This window comes from Neopsephotus bourkii, unplaced genomic scaffold (assembly GCF_033783945.1).
Source record: "Neopsephotus bourkii isolate Nb327-2 ecotype Australia unplaced genomic scaffold, CSIRO-AGI_Nbou_v1 NB_1081, whole genome shotgun sequence".
NCBI classification, from domain to species: Eukaryota; Metazoa; Chordata; class Aves; order Psittaciformes; family Psittacidae; genus Neopsephotus; species Neopsephotus bourkii.
In genome coordinates, this window is record NW_026901569.1 from 22770 (window position 1) to 47140 (window position 24371).

General features: G+C 55.0%; 3 protein-coding genes across 3 annotated transcripts; 1 reads left to right on the forward strand and 2 right to left on the reverse strand.

Moving 5' to 3' along the window:
• Positions 1-356: 356 nt before the first annotated feature.
• LOC133217024 (tRNA N6-adenosine threonylcarbamoyltransferase-like) lies at positions 357-8684 on the reverse strand. Its single transcript, XM_061362149.1, has 11 exons — positions 8555-8684; positions 8338-8457; positions 7108-7283; positions 5949-6044; positions 5708-5757; positions 4617-4695; positions 3598-3663; positions 1909-1999; positions 1348-1423; positions 1043-1141; positions 357-432 (listed from the first exon to the last, which is right to left on the reverse strand). Exons 1-11 carry the CDS (start codon positions 8667-8669, stop codon positions 393-395), a joined length of 1008 nt encoding a protein of 335 aa, XP_061218133.1. The 5' UTR covers positions 8670-8684; the 3' UTR covers positions 357-392.
• Positions 8685-9463: 779 nt separating this feature from the next.
• LOC133217025 (DNA-(apurinic or apyrimidinic site) endonuclease-like) lies at positions 9464-17400 on the forward strand. The gene is made up of 4 exons (XM_061362150.1): positions 9464-9509; positions 10806-10963; positions 14343-14535; positions 16886-17400. The coding sequence occupies exons 1-4, from the start codon at positions 9464-9466 to the stop codon at positions 17398-17400; spliced, it is 912 nt and encodes a 303-aa protein (XP_061218134.1).
• A 2631-nt stretch (positions 17401-20031) lies between these two features.
• LOC133217028 (type 1 phosphatidylinositol 4,5-bisphosphate 4-phosphatase-like) lies at positions 20032-24107 on the reverse strand. The gene is made up of 7 exons (XM_061362152.1): positions 24022-24107; positions 23689-23888; positions 23099-23205; positions 22131-22236; positions 21021-21073; positions 20842-20932; positions 20032-20175 (listed from the first exon to the last, which is right to left on the reverse strand). Exons 1-7 carry the CDS (start codon positions 24098-24100, stop codon positions 20032-20034), a joined length of 780 nt encoding a protein of 259 aa, XP_061218136.1. The 5' UTR covers positions 24101-24107.
• Between the last annotated feature and the right edge of the window lie 264 nt (positions 24108-24371).

Here is a 24371-nt window from a genome sequence, read left to right on the forward strand (position 1 = left end):
GAGGGAGGGGATGGGGAGCGCTGCCTTATAAGGAGGTGGGATGCAAATGAGGGGAGGGAGGCGGGGCTTCGGTGCCTTATAAGGAGATGGGGTGGGAATGAATGGAGGGTGCTACCGGGGGGCGTGGCGTCGCTTCCTTATAAGGAGATGGGATGTAAATGAGGGGAGGCGGGGTATGAAATGCAAATGAATGGAAGGGGGCGTGGTATCACTTCCTTATAAGGAGATGGAATGTAAATGAGGGAAGGCGGGGCTTTGCTTCCTTATAAGGTGAGAAGGGTAGTGACATGCAAATGAATGGGAAGGGGGCGTGGTATCGCTTCCTTATAAGGAATAAAGAGGCGGAGCCTTGGTGTAGGGGGTGGAGCCTTTATGAAGGGGGCGGGGCCAGGTCAGTCGCGCCATGTGACTTCCACTTCATCTGTCCTGTACCTGGGGGGGGGGAGGGAGAGATTGGAGCCCTATAGATGGGGGTCCAGCCCCATAGATGGGGGACCCACCCCTTATATATGGGTCCCAGACCCATAGATGTGGGTCCCACCCCCTATATGTGGGTCCCACCCCCTATATATGGGTCCCAGCCCCCTAGATGTGGGTCTCAGCCCCCTGTAATGAATCCCAGCCCCCTATATGTGGGTCCCAGCCCCATAGATGTGGTTCCCACTCCCTATATATGGGTCCCAGCCCCATAGATGTGGATCCCGCCCTCTATATATGGGTCCCAGCCCCATAGATGTGGGTCTCAGCCCCCTGTAATGAATCCCAGCCCCCTATATGTGGGTCCCAGCCCCATAGATTTGGGTCCCAGCTCCATAGATGTGGGTCCCACCCCCTATATATGGGTTCCAGCCCCATAGATGTGGGTCCCATCCCCTATATGTGGGTCCCAGCCCCCTGTAATGAATCCCAGCCTCCTATATGAGGGTCGCAGCCCCATAGATGTGGGTCCCAGCCCCTTATATATGGGTCCCACCCTCTATATATGGGTCCCACCCTCTATATGTGGGTCCCAGCTCCATAGGTGTGGGTCGCGGGCACTCACCTCTGCGTGATCCCTGATTGGTCGAGCTCGGTCACCTGACCCACCCGCAGCATCTCCCACCCCGCCTGAGCAATCATGGCCCCATTGTCAATGCAGTACCTATGGGGGGAGAAGAACACCAGGATCTATGGGGCTCAGCCCCATAGATGGGGAGCCTGACCCATAGATTTGGGTCCCAACCCCCTATATATGGGTCCAGGCCTCTATATATGGCTCCAAGCCCCATAGATATAGGTCCCAGCCCCATAGATGTGGGTCCCAGCCCCATAGATGTGGGTCCCAGCCCCATAGATGTGGGTCCACACCTCTCATCTGTGGGGCAGAGCGTGACCCCCCGGGCACTGCACATGGTCCGCAGCATCTCCTGCAGGCGCTGGTTACCTGGGGGGGGGGAAGATGTGGGTCCAGCCCCATAGATGTGGGTCCTAGACCCTATATATGGATCCCAGCCCCATAGATATGGGTCCCAGCCCCCTATATATAGATTGAACCCCATCGATATGGGTCCCAGCCCCCTATATATGGCTCCCACCCCCATCGATATGGGTCCCAGCCCCCTATATATAGATTCCCAACCCATAGATATGGGTCCCAGCCCCCTATATATAGATTCCAGCCCTATAGATATGGGTCTCAGCCCCCTATATATAGATCCCAGCCCCATAGATGTGGGTCCCAGCCCTCTATATATGCCTCCCACCCCATAGATATGGGTCCCAGCCCCATAGATACCTCCCACCCCCCTATATACATCTCCCACCCCATACAAGCATCCCTCACCCCTTCCCCCATCCAACCCCTAAAGCCACGCCCCCTCCCCTCCACCCCGCCCTCTGATTGGCTGAGCCTCGCCCCACGTGACTCACAGGCCACGCCCCCCACCAGCAGCAGGTGCGGGGCCCGCGTCAGCGCCAGTGCCCTCTCGGTGACCTCGGCCAACATGGCGAACGCCGTCTCCTGCAGGGGGCGCCATAGTGCCGAGCCCGGTTAATAGACCCCCCCCAACCCGGATAGTAGACCCCAAAACCCGGTTAATAGACCCCAAAAACCCCATTAATGGACCCAAAACCCGGTTAATGGACCCAAAACCCGGTTAATAGACCCAAAACCCCATTAATAGACCCAAAACCCGGTTAATAGACCCCAAAACCCGGTTAATGGACCCCAAAACCCGGTTAATAGACCCCAAAACCCCATTAATAGACCCAAAACCCGGTTAATAGACCCAAAACCCGGTTAATAGACCCCAAAACCCGGTTAATGGACCCAAAACCCGGTTAATAGACCCTAAAAACCCCATTAATAGACCCAAAACCCGGTTAATAGACCCAAAACCCGGTTAATGGACACCAAAAACCCCATTAATAGACCCAAAACCCGGTTAATAGACCCAAAACCCGGTTAATAGACCCCAAAACCCGGTTAATAGACCCCAAAACCCGGTTAATGGACCCCAAAACCCGGTTAATGGACCCCAAAAACCCCATTAATGGACCCCAAAACCCGGTTAATGGACCCCAAAAACCCCATTAATAGACCCAAAACCCGGTTAATAGACCCAAAACCCGGTTAATGGACCCCAAAACCCGGTTAATGGACCCAAAACTCGGTTAATAGACCCCAAAAACCCCATTAATGGACCCAAAAACTCTTTAATAGACACAAAACCCGGTTAATGGACCCCAAAAACCCCATTAATAGACCCAAAACCCGGTTAATAGACCCCAAAACCCGGTTAATAGACCCCAAAACCCCATTAATAGACCCAAAACCCGGTTAATGGACCCAAAACCTGGTTAATAGACCCCAAAACCCGGTTAATGGACCTAAAACCCGGTTAATAGACCCCAAAAACCTGGTTAATAGACCCAAAACCTGGTTAATGGACCCAAAACCCGGTTAATAGACCCCAAAAACCCCATTAATAGACCCAAAACCCGGTTAATGGACCCCAAAACCCGGTTAATAGACCCCAAAACCCGGTTAATGGACCCAAAACACGGTTGATGGACCCCAAAAACCCCATTAATAGACCCAAAACCCGGTTAATGGACCCCAAAACCCGGTTAATAGACCCCAAAAACCCCATTAATAGACCCAAAACCCGGTTAATAGACCCCAAAACCCGGTTAATGGACCCAAAACCCGGTTAATGGACCCCAAAACCCGGTTAATAGACCCCAAAAACCCCATTAATAGACCCAAAACCCGGTTAATAGACCCCAAAACCCGGTTAATGGACCCAAAACCCGGTTAATGGACCCAAAACCCGGTTAATAGACCCAAAACCCGGTTAATAGACCCCAAAACCCGGTTAATAGACCCCAAAACCCCTTTAATAGACCCAAAACCCGGTTAATAGACCCCAAAACCCCTTTAATAGACCCCATAACCCCATTAATAGACCCAAAACCCCCTTAATAGACCCAAAACCCCCTTAATACACCCAAAACCCCCTTAACAGACCCAAACCCCCCATTAATAGACCCAAAACCCCTTTAATAGACCCCCAACCCCGTTAAGAGGAGCCGCCATCCCATAACAGCCGCCGTCACCTGCAGGGAGAAGCAGAGATCTTCGGGGGTCGCCTCCCCTGACGCCAACAGCTTGGGGGTGATGGCCTGGGGGGAGGGGAACCCCGTTAATAGACCCCAAACCCCTTTAATAGACCCCAAACCCCTTTAATAGACCCAAACCCCTTTAATAGACCCCAAACCCGTTTAATAGACCCCAAACCCCTTTAATAGACCCAAACCCCTTTAATAGACCCCAAACCCCTTTAATAGACCCCAAACCCCTTTAATAGCCCCAAAACCCCTTTAATAGACCCAAACCCCTTTAATAGACCCCAAACCCGTTTAATAGACCCCAAACCCCTTTAATAGACCCAAACCCCTTTAATAGACCCCAAACCCCTTTAATAGACCCCAAACCCCTTTAATAGACCCAAAACCCCGTTAATAGACCCCAAACCCCTTTAATAGACCCCAAACCCCTTTAATAGACCCCAAACCCCTTTAATAGACCCAAACCCCTTTAATAGACCCCAAACCCCTTTAATAGACCCAAACCCCTTTAATAGACCCCAAACCCCTTTAATAGACCCCAAACCCCTTTAATAGACCCAAACCCCTTTAATAGACCCCAAACCCCTTTAATAGACCCCAAACCCCTTTAATAGACCCCAAAACCCTTTAATAGACCCCATAACCCCTTTAATAGACCCAAACCCCTTTAATAGACCCCAAAACCCCTTTAAAGACCCCAAATCCCCCTTTTAAAGACCCCAAAACCCCTTTAAAGACCCCAAACCCCTTTAATAGACCCCAAACCCTTTAATAGACCCCATAACCCCTTTAATAGACCCCAAACCCCTTTAATAGACCCAAACCCCTTTAATAGACCCCAAACCCCTTTAATAGACCCAAAACCCCTTTAATAGACCCAAACCCCTTTAATAGACCCCAAACCCCTTTAATAGACCCAAACCCCTTTAATAGACTCCATAACCCCTTTAATAGACCCCAAACCCCATTAATAGACCCCAAACCCCATTAACAGACCCTATGATCACCTGCAGGTGGGACAGGAGCCCCGAGAAGGACACGTCCATCCCTTTGACCACATAGGGCAGGTCCAGCAGCCGGCGGCCCCTATAGGGGACCCCAAGAGGGGCAAATAACGGGGGTTATGGGGTCTATTAAGAGGGTTTGGGTCTATTAAAGGGGTTTGGGTCTATTAAAGGGGTTTGGGGTCTATTAAAGGGGTTTGGGTCTATTAAAGGGGTTTTGGGGTCTATTAAAGGGGTTTGGGGTCTATTAAAGGGTTTTGGGGTCTATTAACGGGGTTTGGGGTCTATTAACGGGGTTTGGGTCTATTAAAGGGGTTTGGGGTCTATTAAAGGGGTTTGGGGTCTATTAAAGGGGTTTGGGTCTATTAAAGGGGTTTGGGTCTATTAAAGGGGTTTTGGGTCTATTAAAGGGGTTTTGGGGTCTATTAAAGGGGTTTTGGGGTCTATTAAAAGGGTTTGGGGTCTATTAAAGGGGTTTAGGGTCTGTTAACGGGGTTTGGGTCTATTAAAGGGGTTTTGGGGTCTATTAACGGGGTTTGGGGTCTATTAACGGGGTTTGGGTCTATTAAAGGGGTTTTTGGGGTCTATTAACGGGGTTTTGGGGTCTATTAAAGGGGTTTTTGGGGTCTATTAACGGGGTTTGGGGTCTATTAACGGGGTTTGGGGTCTATTAACGGGGTTTTGGGTCTATTAAAGGGGTTTTGGGGTCTATTAAAGGGGTTTGGGGTCTATTAACGGGGTTTGGGTCTATTAAAGGGGTTTTTGGGGTCTATTAAAGGGGTTTGGGGTCTATTAAAGGGGTTTTGGGGTCTATTAAAGGGGTTTGGGTCTATTAAAGGGGTTTGGGGTCTATTAAAGGGGTTTTGGGGTCTATTAAAGGGGTTGGGGGTCTATTAAAGGGGTTTGGGGTCTATTAACGGGGTTTGGGGTCTATTAAAGGGGTTTTTGGGGTCTATTAAAGGGGTTTGGGGTCTATTAAAGGGGTTTTGGGGGTCTATTAAAGGGGTTTTGGGTCTATTAACGGGGTTTGGGGTCTATTAAAGGGGTTTTGGGGTCTATTAAAGGGGTTTGGGGTCTATTAACGGGGTCCTCACCTCCTCGCCATCACCTCCACGTTGTAGCCCGGGCTCGGGTCATTGGGCAGCTGCGGAGGGGGCGTGGCCAGAGAAAAGGGGGCGGAGTCAGCGCGCTCCCCGCTAGGGGGCGCCGCAGTGCCTGGCTCCCCCACTGCCATTGCAGCCAATGGAAGGGGGGGGGTGCAGCGGGCTCAGCCAATGGGGACACGGCACCACCGCGGCTCAGCCAATGGGGAGGCGGGGTGGGCGGGGCACTGACCCGCAGGAGGCGGGCCATCCGGTCCAGGCAGTTCCCCAGGGCCAGGTCCAGGGTCTCCCCGAAGATGCGGTAACGGCGGCGGGAGAAGGCGATCACCTATTGGTTGAGGGGGGTTGTGACGTCATGCGTGACGTCATACGTGACGTCATGCGTGACGTCATGGGTGGTATAGCATGTGGTCATGTGATATCAGGTGTTATTGCATGTTATTGGATGGAGCACTAAGAGCCCCCATAGGAGCCCATATTGGCCCATAGACTCCTCATATCCACCCCATAGCCCCCCATAGACACCCCATAGCCCCCATGTTCCCCCATAGCCCCAGATATCCACCCCATAGCCCCCCATAGTCTCCCATATCCCCTCATAGCCCCCCATACCCACCTCATAGACACCCTATAGCCCCCCATATCCCCCCATACCCACCCCATATCCACTCCGTAGCCCCCCCTAACGCCCTATATCCACCCTATAGACACCCCATAGTCCCCATATCCACCCCATATCACTCCATATCCCCCATATCCCTCCCATATCCACCCCATAGCCCCTCATATCCACCTCATGCCCCCCATACCCCCATATCCACCCTATATCCACCCCATAGCCCCCCATATCCCCCCATAGACACCCCATATCCACCCCAGACACCCCATAGCTCCCCATATAGCCCCATACCCACCCCATATCCCCCCATATCCACCAATATCCACCCCATAGCCCCCCATACCCACCCCATAGACACCCCATATTCCCCCTATTCACCCTATATCCACCTCATAGCCCCCTATAGACACCCCATAGCCCCCCATACCCACTGCATAGACCCCCCATAGACCCCTCATAGACCCCCCATAGACCCCCATAGACCCCCATAGACCCCCCATAGACCCCCATAGACCCCCATAGACCCCCATAGACCCCCATATTCCCCCCATAGACCCCCATAGACCCCCCATAGACCCCCATAGACCCCCATAGACCCCCATATCCCCCCCATATCCCCCCATATCCCCCCCATATCCCCCCATACCCCCCCCCCCATAGACCCCCATAGACCCCCCATATCCCCCCATAGACCCCCCATAGACCCCCATAGACCCCCCATAGACCCCCATAGCCCCCCATCCCCACCCCACAGCCGCCCCATAGCGGGTACCTGGGTGTTGCCACCACTGACGTAGAGCACGAGGGGGTCGCGGGCGGGCGCCAGGAGCCGCCCCATCTCGATGTGCCCCACGCAGTGATTGACCCCCAGCAGGGGCAGGCCCCACAGCTGGGCCAGGGTGCGCCCCACGGCCGCCACCACCGCCAACGGGGCCCCCAGGCCCGGGCCTGCGCAAGGAACACGCTAAGGACATGCTGAGGACATGCTAATGACACGCTAAGGACATGCTAATGACATGGTAATGACATGCTAATGACATGCTAAGAACGTGCTAATGACATGCCAATGATGTGCTAAGAACGCACTAAGGACATGCTAAGGACATGCTAATGACATGTCGAGAACATGCTAAGAACATGCTAAGAACATGTTAAGGACATGCTAAGAACATGCTAAGGATGTGTTGAGAACATGCTAATGACACGCTAATAACATACTAAGGACATGCTAAGGACATGGAATGCAATGGGCTCCTATGGGGTGGGAAGGGTCTGAGATGGGACCAAGCGCCCGTGGCATTCCTATCAATGGCTTTGGGGTTGAACACACTAAGAACATGCTAAGAACATGCTAAAAACATGCGACCGATGGGTTCCTATGGGGCTGGGGAGAGCCTGAGATGGGACCAGGGACGCGTAGGCCCCCCATCTATGGGTTTGGGGGTGAACATACTAACAACATGCTAAGAACATGCTAAGGATATGGGACCCAAACACCTCCAAATGGGCTCTTATGGGGCTGGGGAAGGTCTGAGATGGCTCCAGGGACCCATAGGACCCCCATCTATGGGTTTGGGGGTGAACATGCTAAGAACATGCTAAGAACATGGGACCCAAACCGCCTCCTATGGGGCTGGGGAGGGTCTGAGATGGGTCCAGGGACCCATAGGACCCCCATCTATGGGTTTGGGGGTGAACACGCTAAGAACATGCTAAGAACATGTGACCCAAACCGGCTCCTATGGGGCAGGGGAAGGCCCGAGATGGGTCCAGGGACCCATAGGACCCCCATCTATGGGTTTGGGGGTGAACACGCTAACAACATGCTAAGAACACGCTAAGAACATGGGACCCAAACTGGCTCCTATGGGGCTGGGGAGGGTCTGAGATGGCTCCAGGGACCCATAGGACCCCCATCTATAGCTTTGGGGGTGAACACGCTAAGAACATGCTAAGAACATGCTAAGAACACGCTAAGAACACGCTAAGAACACGCCATTACCGCGGGTGAACGCGATCCCATCCAGGTCCCGGGGCCCGGCTCCGGCGTCGGCCATGGCGGCGGCCACGAGGCCCAAGAGCGCCCCCTGGTGGTGGCGCCCGACGGGGCCGGGAGCGAAGCCTGCCATTGGTCGAGAGGGGGGGCGTGGTGACGTCATCACGTCACGAATGGGGAGGGGTTAAGGGGGGGGGTTGCGTGATGACGTCACGCCGCTTACCCTGCCCCGGCGGCGTGACGTAAGTGGCGCGGCGGCTGCTCAGGATGACGCCATCACGCACCACGCCCGCCCCGACCTTATTGGCCGAGCCCTCCAGGCCCAGCACCGTCGGCATGACGTCAGCACGTCGGCGTCGTGACGTCAGCACGTCGCGTTCCCCCCCTCCCCCCCCTTTTTGCCTTCGGACGCCGCCGCCGCCGCAGGTCCCCGCTCTCCTCCGCTTCGCCGCCGGCCGCGCTCTCTGATGACGTCACTCGCCCCGCCTACTTCCGCTCTCCACGCCCCTTTCCCTGACGTCACAGCGCTTCCGCTTCCGGTCCCGACATTGCTGCCAGCGCCGCTCACGCGGAACGGTCCCGAGCGCTGCCGCCGCTGATTGGCTCCGGTTGAGGTGAGCGGAGGGCGCTGATTGGGTGCGGGGTAACGGGGTTGAACATGGGGGGGGAAAGAAGGAAGCGAGCGGTGATTGGTTGCACCGCCGGGGGGGTGCGGGGGTGCGTTGAGAGGCGGTGCTGATTGGCTGCGGGACACGTGGGGTGTGGGGGGGTGATGGGGGGGCGGTTTAGCGGGCGCTGATTGGCTCCGGAAGTGTGGTGGGGGGGGGAGGGGGGAGAACGGGAGAGCGCTGATTGGCTCTGGGAAAGGATGGGGGGTGCGGATTGGGATTAGAAAGCCTGGCGCCGATTGGCCCCGGTTCGCTCCTCGGGTGGTTCCGATTGGCTCCGGTTCGGCGGCCGCGTGGCCGCGGCGGGCTGTGATTGGCCGTTTGCCGGGCGCTGATTGGGTGATTCGAACCCAGCCGGGAGCTGATTGGATGGGAGGGCTCGGAGGGGTGGGGGGGGCGGTGCTGACGCCGCTTTCCCACCAGCAGGGGGCGTGGCCTGAGGCGGAGGGGGCGTGGCTTGAGCGATGCCGAAGCGCGCCAAAAAGGAGGCGCCGGCGGGAGAGGAGGGAGGTGAGCGCGGCCCCCGCGCATCCCAATGGACCCCAATGGGTTCCAATGGGTCCCAATAGATCCCGATGGACCCCAATACATTCCAATGGACCCAATGCACCCCAATGGCCCCCAGTGCATCCCAATGGACCCCAATGCATCCCAATACACCCCAATACACCCCAATGCACCCCAATGGGGCTCAGTGCATCCCAGTGGACCAAATGCACCCCAATGGGGCTCAATGCATCCCAATGGGCCCCAATGCATCCCAATGGACCCCAATACATCCCAATAGCCCCAATACATCCCAATAGACCCAATGCACCCCAATGGACCCAATGCATCCCAATAGACCCCAATGCATCCCAAAGCACCCCAATACATCCCAATGCATCCCAATGGACCCCAATGGACCCCAATACACCCCAATGGCCTCCAATGCATCCCAATGGCCCCCAATGCATCCCAATGGACCCAATACACTCCAATGCATCCCAATGGACCCAATTCATCCCAATTGACCCCAATGGACCCAATGCATCCCAATGCACCCCAATGAACCCCAATGAACCCCAATGCATCTCAGTGGACCCAATGCACCCCAATGACCCCAATACACCCCAATGGCCCCCAATGAACCCCAATGCATCCCAATGGCTCCCAATGGACCCAATGCACCCCAATGGCCCCAATGCATCCCAATGGCCCCCAATGCATCCCAATGGACCCAATGCATCCCAATAGACCCAATACACCCTAATGGCTCCCAATGCGCCCCAATGTTCCCCAATGCACCCCAATGGTCCGCAATGCATCCCAATGGACCCAATACACCCCAATGGACCCAATGCATCCCAATGGGCCCAATGCTTGCCAATAGACCTAATATATCCCAATGGCTCCCAATGGACCCAATGCATCCCAATGGCCCCCAATGACCCCAATATATCCCAATGACCCCAATGCATCCCTATGGACCCAATGCATCCCAATGGACCTTATGCACCCCAATGGACCCCAATGCATCCCAATGGACCCAATGCATCCCAATGGCCCCCAATGCATCCCAATGGACCCCAATGGACCCAATGCATCCCAATGGTCCCCAATGCATCCCAATGGACCCAATACACCCCAATGCATCCCAATGGACCCAATACATCCCAATTGACCCCAGTGGACCCAATGCACCCCAATGACCCCAATACACCCCAATGAACCCCAATGCATCCCAATGGACCCAATACACCCCAATGGCCCCCAATGGACCCAATACACCCCAATGCCCCCCAATGCACCCCACAGCACCCCCAGGCCCCGGTGGCGGGAAGCGCAGCCGGGACGCGTCGGTGCCGTTGCCCCCGGAGACGCCGGTGCGGGAGGTGGCCCCGAGCGGGAAGCGCGTGGGGATGCGCTTGGTGACCTGGAACGTGGCCGGGCTGCGGGGGTGGCTGCGGAAAGGGGGGCTGCAGGTGGGGAAGAGGGGGGGGATGGGGGGGATATGGGGGGGTGGGGGGATATGGGGGGTGGGGGGGGATAATGGGGTTTGGGGGGGGGAAATGGGGATTTTGGGGGGGAAAATGGGGAATTTGGGAAAAAAATGTGGATTTTTGGGGGGAAAAAGCGGGATTTTGGGAAAAAATGGGGATAATCAGAAGAAAATGGGGGTTTTGGGTGGAAAAATGGGGATTTTGGGGGGAAAATGGGGATTTTGGGTGAAGAATGGGGATTTTGGGGGGAAAATGGGGATTTTGAAGGAAAAATGGGGGTTTTGGGGGAGAAATGGGGATTTTGGGGGGAAAATGGGGATTTTGGGGGGGAAATGGGGATTTTGGGTAAAAATATGTGCGGTTTGGGAAAAAAATGGAGATTTTGGGTGGAAAAAGGGGGATTTGGGGAAAAAATGGGGATAATCAGAAGAAAATGGGGGTTTTGGGAAAAATAATTGGGATTTGGGGGGAAAATGGGGGTTTTAGGAAAAATAATGGGGATTTGGGGAAAAATAATGGGGGTTTTGGGTGGAAAAATGGGGATTTTGGGAAAAAATGAGGATAATCAGAAGAAAATGGGGGGTTTGGGTGGAAAAATGGGGATTTTTGGTGGAAAAATGGGGATTTTGGGTAAAGAATGGGGATTTTGGGGGGAAAAATGGGGATTTTGGGGAAAAAATGGGGATTTTGGGGGGAAAATGGGGCTTTTAGGAAAAATAATGGGGATTTGGGGAAAAATAATGGGGGTTTTGGGTGGAAAAATGGGGATTTTGGGAAAAAATGAGGATAATCAGAAGAAAATGGGGGGTTTGGGTGGAAAAATGGGGATTTTTGGTGGAAAAATGGGGATTTTGGGTAAAGAATGGGGATTTTGGGGGGAAAATGGGGATTTTGGGGAAAAAATGGGGATTTTGGGTGGAAAAATGGGGATTTTGGGGGGGAAATGGGGATTTTGGGGGGGAAAATGCGGATTTTGGGGGGGAAAATGGGGATTTTGGGGGGAATAATGGGGGTTTTGGGGGGAAATGGGGATTTTGGGGGGGAAAATGGGGATTTTGGGGGGAAAATGGGGATTTTGGGTGGAAAAATGGGGATTTTGGGGGGAAAATGGGGATTTTGGGGGGAAAATGGGGATTTTGGGAAAAAATGGGGATTTTGGGGGGAAAATGGGGATTTTGGGAAAAAATGGGGATTTTGGGTGGAAAAATGGGGATTTTGGGGGGAAAATGGGGATTTTGGGGGAAAATGCGGATTTTGGGGGGAAAATGGGGATTTTGGGGGGAAAATGGGGGTTTTGGGGGGAAATGGGGATTTTGGGAAAAATGGGGATTTTGGGGGGAAAATGGGGATTTTGGGGGGAAAAATGGGGATTTTGGGGGAAAAATGGGGATTTTGGGGGAAAAATGGGGATTTTGGGGGGGAAAATGGGGATTTTGGGGGAAAAATGGGGATTTTGGGGGGAAAATGGGGATTTTGGGGGGAAAATGGGGATTTGGGGAAAAAATGGGGGTTTTGGGGGGAAAATGGGGATTTTGGGGGGGAAAATGGGGATTTTGGGGGGAAAATGGGGATTTTGGGGGGAATAATGGGGATTTTGGGGGAAAAATGGGGATTTTGGGGGGAAAAATGGGGATTTTGGGGGGAAAATGGGGATTTTGGAGGGGAAATGGGGATTTTGGGGGGGAAAATGGGGATTTTGGGGGGGAAAATGGGGATTTTGGGGGAAAAATGGGGATTTTGGGTGGAAAATGAGGGTTTTGGGGGGGAAATGGGGATTTGGGGAAAAATATTGGGGTTTTGGGGGGAAAATGGGGGTTTTGAAGGAAAAATGGTAATTTTGGGTGGAAAATGGGGATTTTGGGTGGAAAATGGGGATTTTGGGTGGAAAAATGGGGATTTTGGGAAAAAATAAGAGGTTTGGGAAGAAAATGAAGATTTTGGGTGGAAAAATGGGGATTTTGGGAAAAAAAGGGGGTTTTGGGAAAAAAATGGGGAATTTGGGTGGAAAAAAGAATTTTTGGGGGGGAAATGGGGATTTCAGGGGGGAAATGGGGGTTTTGGGTAAAGAATGGGGATTTTGGGGGGCAAAATGGGGATTTTGAAGGAAAAATGGGGATTTTGGGTGGAAAATGAGGGTTTTGGGGGGAAATGGGGGTTTTAGGAAAAATAATGGGGATTTTGGGGGGAAATGGGGGTTTTGGGAAAAATAATGGGGATTTTGCGAAAAATAATGGGGATTTTGGGCGGGAAAATGGGGATTTTGGGTAAAGAATGGGGATTTTGGGGGAGAAAATGGGGATTTTGGGAAAAAATGGGGGTTTTGGGGGGGAAAATGGGGATTTTGGGTGGAAAAATGGGGATTTTGAAGGGAAAATGGGGATTTTGGGTAAAGAATGGGGATTTTGGGGGAAAAAATGGGGATTTTGGGGGGAAAATGGGGATTTTGGGGAAAAAGGGGGATTTTGGGTGGGAAAAATGGGGATTTTGGGGAAAAAACGGGGATTTGGGGGGAAAAAAGGGGGATTTTGGGGGGGAAAATGGGGATTTTGGGGGGGAAAATGGGGATTTTGAAGGAAAAATGGGGATTTTGGGTAAAGAATGGGGGTTTTAGGAAAAATAATGGGGATTTTGGGAAAAATAATGGGGATTTTGGGTGGGGAAATGGGGGTTTTTGGGGGGAAAAGGGGGGTTTTGGGTGGAAAAATGTGTATTTTGGGAAAAAATGGGGAATTTTGGGGGGGAAATGGGGATTGGAAAAAAATGGGGATTTTGGGGGGAAAATGGGGGTTTTAGGAAAAATAATGGGGATTTTGGGTGGGGAAATGGGGGTTTGGGAAAAAAATGGGGATTTTTGGTGTGGAAAATGGGTATTGGGGGAAAAAAATGGGGATTTTGGGAGGAAAATGGGGGTTTTGCGGAAAAATGGGGGTTTTGGGAAGGAAATGGGGATTTTGGGGGCAAATGGGGATTTGGGGGGGGAAATTGTGGTTTTGGGGGGAAAAATGGGGGGTTTGGGGGGAAAAAATGGGGATTTTGGGTGGAAAAATGGGGATTTTGGGTGGAAAAATGGGGATTTTGCAGGGGGAAATGTGGATTTTGGGGAAAAAATAAGGATTTTGAGAAAAAAATGGTGATTTTGGGTGGGAAAATGGGGATTTTGGGTGGGAAATGGGCATTTTGGGAAAAAACGGGAATTTTGGAAAACAATGGGTTTTTTGGGTGGAAAAATGGGGATTTTGGTAAAAAGGGGATTTTGGGGTGTGGAAATGGGTGTTTTGTGTGGAACCTGCCCGCAAGCCCCATTTTGGGCTGAAAGGGCCCCATTTTGGTCGCTCTGCCCCATTCCCCACCCCCATTGCAGTGGGTGCAGGAGCAGGCCCCGGATGTGCTGTGCCTGCAGGAGACCAAGTGTGGGGCGGGGTCGGTGCCCCCCGAGGTGCGGGAGCTGCGGGCTCTGCCCCACCAGTACTGGGCCAGTCCCGAGGGGCGCCCCGGGTACAGCGGAGTGGGGCTGCTCTGCAGGGAGGAGCCAATGAGGGTCACCTATGGGATCGGTGAGCGGGCATTGACACCCATTGGAACCCATTGGAACCCATTGGAACCCATTGACTACCATTGGAATCCATTGACTGCCATTGACTGCCATTGGAATCCATTGACTGCCATTGGTACCCATTGACTGCCATTGGAACCCATTGACTGCCATTGGTACCCATTGACTGCCATTGACACCCATTGACTGCCATTGACACCCATTGACTGCCATTGACACCCATTGACTGCCATTGACACCCATTGACTGCCATTGACACCCATTGACTGCCATTGACACCCATTGACTGCCATTGACATCCATTGATTGCCATTGGTACCCATTGACTGCCATTGGTACCCATTGACTGCCATTGACCCCCATTGACTACCATTGATTTCTATTGATCCCCATTGACTTCCATTGATCCCCATTGACTGCCATTGATCCCCATTGACTTCCATTGATTCCCATTGACTGGCATTGATCCGCATTGACTGCCATTGATCCCCATTGACCGCCATTGATTCCCATTGACTGCCATTGATCCGCATTGACTGCCATTGATTCCCATTGACTTCCATTGATTCCCATTGACTGCCATTGACTCCCATTGACTTCCATTGATTCCCATTGACTGCCATTGACTCCCATTGACTTCCATTGATCCCCATTGACTTCCATTGATCCCCATTTACTGCCATTGACCTCCATTGACCCCCATTGACTTCCATTGACCCCCATTGAGCCCCATTGACTTCCATTGATACCATTGACTCCCATTGACCCCCATCGACCCCATTCACCCCCATTGACCCCCATTCACCCCCATTGACCCCCATTACCCCCCCCTTTACCAGACGACCCCGAACACGACCCCACCGCCCGCGTCATCACCGCCGAGTTCCCTTCCCTCTTCGTGGTCTGCGCCTACGTCCCCAATGCCCCCATTGACCCCCATTGATCCCCATTGACCCCCATTGATCCCCATTGACTGCCATTGACTGCCATTGATTCCCATTGACTGCCATTGACTGCCATTGACCCCCATTGACTACCATTGATTTCTATTGACTCCTATTGACTTCCATTGATCTCCATTGACTTCGATTGATCCCCATTGACTGCCATTGATCCCCATTGACTGCCATTGATTCCCATTGACTTCCATTGATTCCCATTGACTGCCATTGATTCCCATTGACTGCCATTGATCCCCATTGACTGCCATTGATTCCCATTGACTTCCATTGATCCCCATTGACTGCCATTGATTCCCATTGACTTCCATTGATCCCCATTGACTGCCATTGATTCCCATTGACTGCCATTGACACCCATTGACTTCCATTGATACCATTGACCGCCATTGACACCCATTGAGTTCTATTGATCTCCATTGACTCCCACTGATCCCCATTGATTCCCATTGACCCCCATCGACCCCCATCGACCCCATTCACCCCCATTGACCCCCATTGACTCCCATTGACCCCCATCGACCCCCATCGACCCCCATTGACCCCCATTCACCCCTATTTACCCCCATTCACCCCCATTATATGTCCCCCCCCAGACGACCCCGAACACGACCCCACCGCCCGCGTCATCACCGCCGAGTTCCCTTCCCTCTTCGTGGTCTGCGCCTACGTCCCCATTGCCCCCCATTGACCCCCATTGACCCCCATTGACCCCCATTGACTGCCATTGATGTGCATTGACTTCCATTGATCCCCATTGACTGCCATTGATCCCCATTGATCTCCATTGAGTCCCATTGACTTCCATTGACCCCACTGACTTCCATTGAGCCCCATTGACTTCCATTGATACCATTGACTGCCATTGATCCCCATTGACTGCCATTGACCCCCATTGACTTCCATTGATTCCCATTGACTGCCATTGACTCCCATTGACTTCCATTGAGCCGCATTGACTGCCATTGATCCCCATTGACTGCCATTGGTACCCATTGACCGCCATTGATTCCCATTGACTTCCATTGATCCCCATTGACTGCCATTGATCCCCATTGACTGCCATTGATCCCCATTGGCTGCCATTGACCTCCATTGACTCCCATTGACTTCCATTGACTTCTATTGATCCCCATTGATCCCCATTGACTTCCATTGATACCATTGACCCCCATTGACACCCATTGAGTTCTATTGATCTCCATTGACTCCTATTGGCTCCCATTGATTCCTATTGACACCCATTGACCCCCATTGATTCCCTTTGACCCCCATTGACCCCCATTGACTTCCATTGATACCATTGACCCCCATTGACTTCCATTGATCCCATTCACCCCTATTGACCCCTATTGATCCCCATTGACCCCCATTATATGTACCCCCCAACAGACGACCCCGAACACGACCCCACCGCCCGCGTCATCACCGCCGAGTTCCCTTCCCTCTTCGTGGTCTGCGCCTACGTCCCCAACGCGGGGCGGGGCCTGACCCGCCTGGAGCCCCGCCTCCGCTTCGACGCCTCCTTCCGCTCCTTCCTGTCCCGCCTCGACGCCCTCAAACCCGTCGCCATTGGTGGAGACCTCAACGTCGCCCACACCGACCTCGACCTCCGGCACCCCTCGACCAATCGGCGTTCGCCGGGGTTCACCAATGAGGAGAGGAGCGGGCTCAGCGCCCTATTGGACGCCGGGTTCGTGGATGCCTTCCGGGTGTTGAACCCGGGCCTGCCCCACGCGTACACGTTCTGGACCTACTTAGGGGGCGCTCGGGAGCGCAATGTGGGGTGGAGGTTGGATTATTTCCTGCTCTCGCGGAGGTTGGGGGAGGAGCTTTGCGATTGTAAGCTCAGGCCTAAGGTGATGGGGAGCGACCATTGTCCTGTGGAGCTGTATTTGGCGGTGTGAGGGGGGTATGGGGGTTATGGGGTGGTTATGGGGCTCTATGGGGTAGTTCTGGGCTCTATGGGGTGGTTATGGGGCTCTATGGGGTGGTTATGGGGCTATGGGGGTGGTTATGGGGCTATGGGGTGGTTATGGGGCGCTATGGGGTGGTTATGGGGCACTATGGGGTGGTTATGGGTCTCTATGGGGTGGTTATGGGTTGTTATGGGGTTGTTATGGGGGGGTTATGGGTTGTTATGGGGGGGTTATGGGTCTTTATGGGCTTATAGGTCATTGTGGGGTTGTTATGGGGGGGTTATGGGTCAGTATGGGGGGGTTATGGGGTGGTTATGGAGGGGTTATGGGTCATTATGGGGTTGTTATGGGTCATTGTGGGGTTATGGGTTGTTATGGGGTTGTTATGGGGGGGTTATGGGTCATCCATAGAGGTGAATAGGGAGGTTTGATGGGGTTAGTATAGGCCCTATGGGGTTTAGATGGGGTCTAGGCTGTTATGGGTCATTATGGGCTTGTTATGGGGTTGTTATGGGTCATCCATAGAGGGGTTTGGTGGGGTTATTATGGTCTGTGTTGGGTTTAGATGGGGTGTAGGGGGTTATGGGGTGGTTATGGGTCATTATGGGGGGGTTATGGGTCTTTATGGGGGGGTTATGGGTCTTTATGGGGTTGTTATGGGTCATCTATAGGGGTAAATAGGGGGGTTTAGAGGGGTTAGTATAGGCCCTGTGGGGTTTAGATGGGGTCTAGGGGGTTATGGGGTTGTTATGGGGGGGTTATGGGGGTCTTATTGGACATCCATAGGGGTAAATAGGGGGTTTGATGGGGTTATTATGGTCTGTATTGGGTTGAGATGGGGTCTAGGTTGGTTATGGGGTGGTTATGGGTCAGCAATGGGGGTAAATAGGGTTTCGGTGGGGTTATTATGGTCTGTATGGGGTTAATACGGGGTTACGGTCTTACAATGGGGTGGTTATGGGGTAGCGATGGTTACTATGGTTACTATGGTCTATATTGGGTCAAAATAGCCATAAATGGGGTATGATGAGGGTATTATGGTCTGGAAGGGACCAAAATAGCCATAAATGGACCCAAAATGGGGCTCAGTTGGGGTTATTATGGTCTATGGGGGTGCCATTGAGCTCTGTGTGGTCCTAATCTACTATAAATGGTTCTAAATTGGTTTTCAATGGGGTTATTATGGTCTGTATGGCGTCAAAATGGCCCTAAATGGGCCTAAACTGGGTTTAAATGGGGTTATTATGGGCTATATTGGGTCTGTATGGGGTTCTGGGGGGCAATTGAGGTAAAATGGGTCCAAATTGGGGTTTCGATGGGGTTATTATGGTCTGTATGGGACCAAAATGGCCCTAAATGGGCCTAAATTGGGTTAAGATGGGGTTATTATGGGGTCTGTATGGGGTTATGGGGGTGCTATTGAGCTCAATGTGGTTATAATCTACTGGAAATGGTTCTAAAACGGGTTTCAATGGGGTTATTATGGTCTGTATGGGACCAAAATGGCCCTAAATGGGCCTAAATTGGGTTTAAACGGGGTTATTATGGGCTCTATGAGCTCAAAATGGCCATAAATGGACCCAAAATGGGGCTAAGTTGGGGTTCAAAAAGCCACTGGCATTCAATGGGGCTCTATTGAGGTGGCCCCGCACCCCCCCACCCCCCCACCCCACCCCGGTGCATGCTGGGAAGGGAGTCGGGGGGCATGCAGGGAGCGTGAGTCCAAGATGGCCGCCACCATCAGGAGGGGGTGAGTCCAAGATGGCCGCTGCCGTGGAGGGGGTGTGAATCCAAGATGGCTGCCGCCACAAGGGGTGAGGGTGCAAGATGGCCGCCGTCATGGGGGGGGGGGGGGGGTGGGGGGCTGGTGGGGGTGAGTTCAAGATGGCTGCTTCTGTGGGGAGCATGAGTCCAAGATGGCCGCTGTCATGAGGGGGTAGCTCCAAGATGGCTGCCTCCATGGGGGCGTGAGTCCAAGATGGCCGCCGCTATGCAAAGCATGAATCCAAGATGGTCGCCGTCATGACGAGGAAGGTCCAAGATGGCTGCCTCCATGGGGGCGTGACTCCAAGATGGCCGCCGCTATGCAAAGCATGAATCCAAGATGGCCGCCGTCATGATGAGGAAGGTCCAAGATGGCTGCCTCCATGGGGGGCATGAGTCCAAGATGGCTGCCAGAATGAATAGCTGGATTCAAGATGGCTGCCGCTATGGGGAGCGTGAGTCCAAGATGGCCGCCGTCATGAGGGGGTGCATTCAAGATGGCTGCCTCCATGGGGAGGTGGATTTAAGACGGCTGCCGCTATGAGGAGCATGAGTCCAAGATGGCTACCTCCATGGAGAGGTGGATTCAAGATGGCCGACGTCATGGGGTGGAGTGTAGGTCCAAGATGGCTGCCTCCATGGGGGCGTGAATCCAAGATGGCCGCCGTCATGGGGAGATGGATTCAAGATGGCTGCCACTATGTAGAGCGTGAGTGCAAGATGGCCGCCGTCACATGAGGGGGGTGCATCCAAGATGGCCGCCTCCACAGCAGGGCACGGATCCAACATGGCCGCACCCGTAGTGGCCGTCCAATCGGAGCCGGCGCCTGGCGCCACGTGACCGCCGGCAACCAATCAGGGGCGGGCGGGCAGGGCCCGGCTCACCCGCACGCAGCCCCAATAGGCCGCCCGCAGCAGGCAGGCCCCAGACCCCGCCCCCAGCAGGGCCCAACCCGCGTGCAGGGGGCGGAGCTTCCGCGACACCCCCCACGTCAGCACCTGATTGGACGAGATTGGGGGTAGAGAAGGGGCGGGGCCCAGTCAGGGACACGCCCCCTCCTCTTAACCCCTGCCCCCTTTAACGCCCATTGGTCCATTTAGGCCACGCCCCTTTAAGCCCCTCCCATGTTCCACCCCATTTATGCCCCCTATAAGCCACGCCCCTTAGCACCCATTGGCCCCCTTAACCCCCATTGGCTGCCTCTAGGCCCCGCCCCCTGTAAGCCCCTCCCACTTCAAACCCCATTGAACCCCCCATTATCCCCGCCCCCTTAACCCCCATTGGCTCCCCTTAAGCCACGCCCCCCTCAAAGCCCCTCCCACATCAAGCCCCCATTGACCACCTTGAATTCCCCCATTGAGCCCCATAGGCCACGCCCTCTTTAAGCCCCTCCCATTGGCTCCCTTTACCCCACGCCGCCATCAAGCCCCTCCCACATTAACCCCCCCTTGACCCCCCATAAGCCCCGCCCCCTTAACCCCCATTGGCCCCCTTTAAACCCCGCCCCCTTCCCCTCCGCCCCCTAGGGGGCGCCATAGCGCAGCCACCCTCCCTCAACCCCCTCCCCGTCCTTAACCCCCATTGGCTGCGGCTCCTCCCCTCGGCCACACCCCCTCCCCGAGCCGCCCTCCCATTGGCTGCTCCCTTGAAGCCCCGCCCCTCACCGCCAGCCCCGCGGCCGCCCCGGCCATGAGCAGCGCCAGCAGGAGGCAGTAGAGGCAGCGTCGCCGCGGCAACCGACGGCCAATGGCGGACCTGGGGGGGTGATGACGTCATCGGAAAGGGGGCGGGGCTAAGGCTTAAGCCCCGCCCACCCGCTTTGTAAAGGTCACGTGACACTTACACCTTGCGGCAGTGGGGGCAGCGGGCGAGGGCGCGGTCCGAGAGCTCGGCCCACTGCAAGAGATGGGAGCCACGGCTATGGGGCTGGACCCACATCTATGGGGCTGGGAGCCATATATAGGGGCAGGACCCATATCTATGGGGCTGGACCCACATCTATGGGGCTGGGATCCATATATAGGGGCAGGACCCATATCTATGGGGCTGGACCCACATCTATGGGGCTGGGACCCACATCTATGGGGCTGGGACCCATATATGTGGGGGGATCCATATATAGGGGGCTGGGACCCATATACAGGGGGCTGGGACCCACATCTATGGGGCTGGGCCGCATATATAGGGGGCTGGGACCCATATATAGGGGCACAACCCACATCTATGGGGCTGGGATCCATATATAGGGTGCTGGGACCCACATCTATGGGGCTGGGATACATATCTAGGGGGCAGGACCCACATCTATGGGGCTGGACCCATATCTTTGGGGCTAGGACTCATATATAGGGGGCTGGACCCATATCTATGGGGCTGGGACCCATATATAGGGGGCTGGGACCCATATATAGGGGGCTGGAATCCACATCTATAGGGCTAGGATCCATATATAGGGGCCAGGACTCGCATCTATGGGGCTGGACCCATATCTATGGGGCTGGGACCACATCTATAGGGCTGGGATCCTTATGTAGGGGGCTGGGACCCACATCTATGGGGCTGGGACCCATATATAGGGGGCAGAACCCACATCTATGGGGCTGAAAACCATATACGGGACGCAGGACCCACATCTATGGGGCTGGGACCACATCTATGGGGCTGGGACCCATATCTATGGGGCAGGACCCACATCTATGGGGCTGGACCCAGATCTATGGAGCCGGGACCCATATGCATGTGGCTGGGATCCATATATAGGGGACTGGGACCACATCTATGGGGCTGGGACCACATCTATGGGGCTGGGACCCAAACCTATGGGGCTAGGACCACATCTATGGGCCTGGGACCCATATCTATGGGGCAGGACCCACATCTATGGGGCTAGGCCCCCTCTATAGGTGTCATGGGCTCTGTGTGTGTCCTCCCCGCCGCCAGGGGGCGCTCTCACCAGGAAGGGGCCCCCGCAGTGCCCGCAGGCCACGCGCACGCCCCCTGCTGGAGGCTCCGGGCTGGAGGCTCCGGCCTGAACCGGGCCCAGGTTGATGATGCGCTTGCTGGGGGACCATAGAGAACATAGAGACCCATAGAGACCCATAGAGACACATAGAGACACATAGAGACACATAGAGACCCATAGAGACCCATAGAGACCCATAGAGACCCCATAGAGACCCATAGGGACACATAGAGACACATAGAGACCCATAGGGACACATAGAGACACATAGAGACCGATAGAGACCCATAGAGACCCATAGAGACACATAGAGACCCATAGAGACCCATAGAGACCCATAGAGACACATAGAGACCCATAGAGACCCCACACAGACCAATAGAGACCCATAGAGACCCCATAGAGACCCCATAGAGACCCCATAGAGACCCATAGAGACCCATAGAGACCCCATAGAGACCCCATAGAGACCCCATAGAGGCCCATAGAGAAACATTGAGACACCACAGAGACCCATAGGGACCCATAGATAAACATAGGGACTTCATAGAGACCCATAGAGACCCCACAGGGACCCATAGATACCCATAAAGACCCCATAGAGACCTGATAGGGACACATAGAGACCCCAGGGAGACCCATAGAGATGCCATAGAGACCCATAGAAACCCCATAGAGACCCCATAGAGACCCATAGAGACCCATAGAGAACCCATCCAAACCCATAGAGATCCCATAGAGACCAATAGGAACGCATAGAGACCCATAGAGTGCTCATAGAGACCCATAGAGACCCCACACAGACCCATAGACACCCCATAGAAACGCATAGAGACCCCATAGGGACCCACAGACAACCCATAGAGACCCATAGAGACCCCATACAGACCCCATAGAGACCCATAGAGACCCCATAGACCCCCATATCCCCCCATATCCCCCCATAGCCCCCCATGTACCAGTATGGCCGGGGGCAGGCAATGCGCTGCGCAGCCCCACTGCACACCAGGAGGCAGTTACAGGGGCACCGCACGTACTTCTTCCCCGCAGGGGCCGTCCTGATTGGCTGAGAGCACGGCAGAGGGGCGGGGCTTAGCCGCAGGCCACGCCCCCCCTTCCTATTCCCCCCCCTTTAAGGCCATAGTGCGCCACGCCCTTTGGTACGCCACTAGGGGGCGCCATAGTTTGGCCACGCCCCCTTCATGCCATACAAGGCGCCACCCTTAAGCCACGCCCCCTTCCCATATATGGCGCATCGGCTAAGCCCCGCCTCCTCTTCCCCCCCTCCCTACCATAGGGGATGCCAAGGTGAAGCCACGCCCCCCCTTTATACCCTATGAGGAGCCACGGTGAAGCCCCACCCCCATTAAGCCACGCCCCTTCTCCCCCCTCCCTCCCATAGGGTGAAACCACGCCCCCTTTATACCATATAAGGAGCCACGGTGAAGCCACGCCCCCTTTCCCCCTCCCTCCATTAGGGGGCGCCATCGTAAAGCCCCGCCCCCTCCCCTTTAAGCCCCGCCCCCCCTTTTAGGCCCCGCCCCCTCACCGTGGCCTCCCCGCACGCGCCGCACTTGACCACGTGCTGGTGCCCTTTGCCCTCCACGCTGATTGGCCGCTGGCACACGCGGCACGTGACCGACGGCCCCGCCCCTCCCACCCCTCCGCCGCCGCCGCCTCCGACGTCACCGCCGCCGCTCCCGCCTCCTTCCGGGCTGACCAATGGCGAGTAAGGGGGCGGGGCCTCACCTTAAAGCGGAGGGGGAGGGGGGGAGAGACCAATGGGAACAGCGCTCGGCCCCGCCCCCTTCCCCTCCATCCCCACTCTTTCCCCACCCCCGAGCCCCTCCCCCTTTAGGCCCCGCCCCCTTCTCGCACTCACCCCCCCCCGCGGCCCCCCCCAGCCCCGGGCCCGGCCCCGGTTCCACCGGTAACAGCGGCGAGCGCTCCCCGTCCGCCATGATGCCGCTCGGCCACGCCCCTCGGCCTCTGATTGGGCCGACCCCGTCACGTGACCCTTCCCCCCCCACCGTCCCCTCCGCGCCCCGAGCTCCCATTGGCCGGCGCGACACACGTGACACCCGGCCCCCCCCCTTTTCCTCTTTACCCTTCCTCCGTTGCTAAGCGACCGCCCCCCCCCTCCCCCGCCCCTCCCGGCTCCGTCCGCTTCCCATTGGCCAGCGCTCCTCACGTGACGCCCCCGTTTCCCCCACCCGCGTCGCTAAGCAACCG

Bases quoted from the DNA above. Each gene is read 5' to 3' on its own strand.
- LOC133217028 (XM_061362152.1), bottom strand. From the start codon at position 24,100: ATGGCGGACGGGGAGCGCTCGCCGCTGTTACCGGTGGAACCGGGGCCG. The intron at 22,237-23,098 runs GTACATGGGGGG...ATGGTCCCCCAG, and splicing joins GCCTGCCCCCGGCCATACTG to CAAGCGCATCATCAACCTGG. The intron at 21,074-22,130 runs GTGAGAGCGCCC...CATCTCTTGCAG, and splicing joins ACTGCGGGGGCCCCTTCCTG to TGGGCCGAGCTCTCGGACCG.
- LOC133217024 (XM_061362149.1), bottom strand. From the start codon at position 8,669: ATGCCGACGGTGCTGGGCCTGGAGGGCTCGGCCAATAAGGTCGGGGCG. The intron at 2,000-3,597 runs GTGACGGCGGCT...CGCCCCCTGCAG, and splicing joins ATCTCTGCTTCTCCCTGCAG to GAGACGGCGTTCGCCATGTT. The intron at 433-1,042 runs GTGAGTGCCCGC...CCCCCCCCCCAG, and splicing joins CAATCAGGGATCACGCAGAG to GTACAGGACAGATGAAGTGG.
- LOC133217025 (XM_061362150.1), top strand. From the start codon at position 9,464: ATGCCGAAGCGCGCCAAAAAGGAGGCGCCGGCGGGAGAGGAGGGAG. The intron at 9,510-10,805 runs GTGAGCGCGGCC...CAGCACCCCCAG, and splicing joins GCCGGCGGGAGAGGAGGGAG to GCCCCGGTGGCGGGAAGCGC. The intron at 10,964-14,342 runs GTGGGGAAGAGG...CCCCCATTGCAG, and splicing joins TGCGGAAAGGGGGGCTGCAG to TGGGTGCAGGAGCAGGCCCC.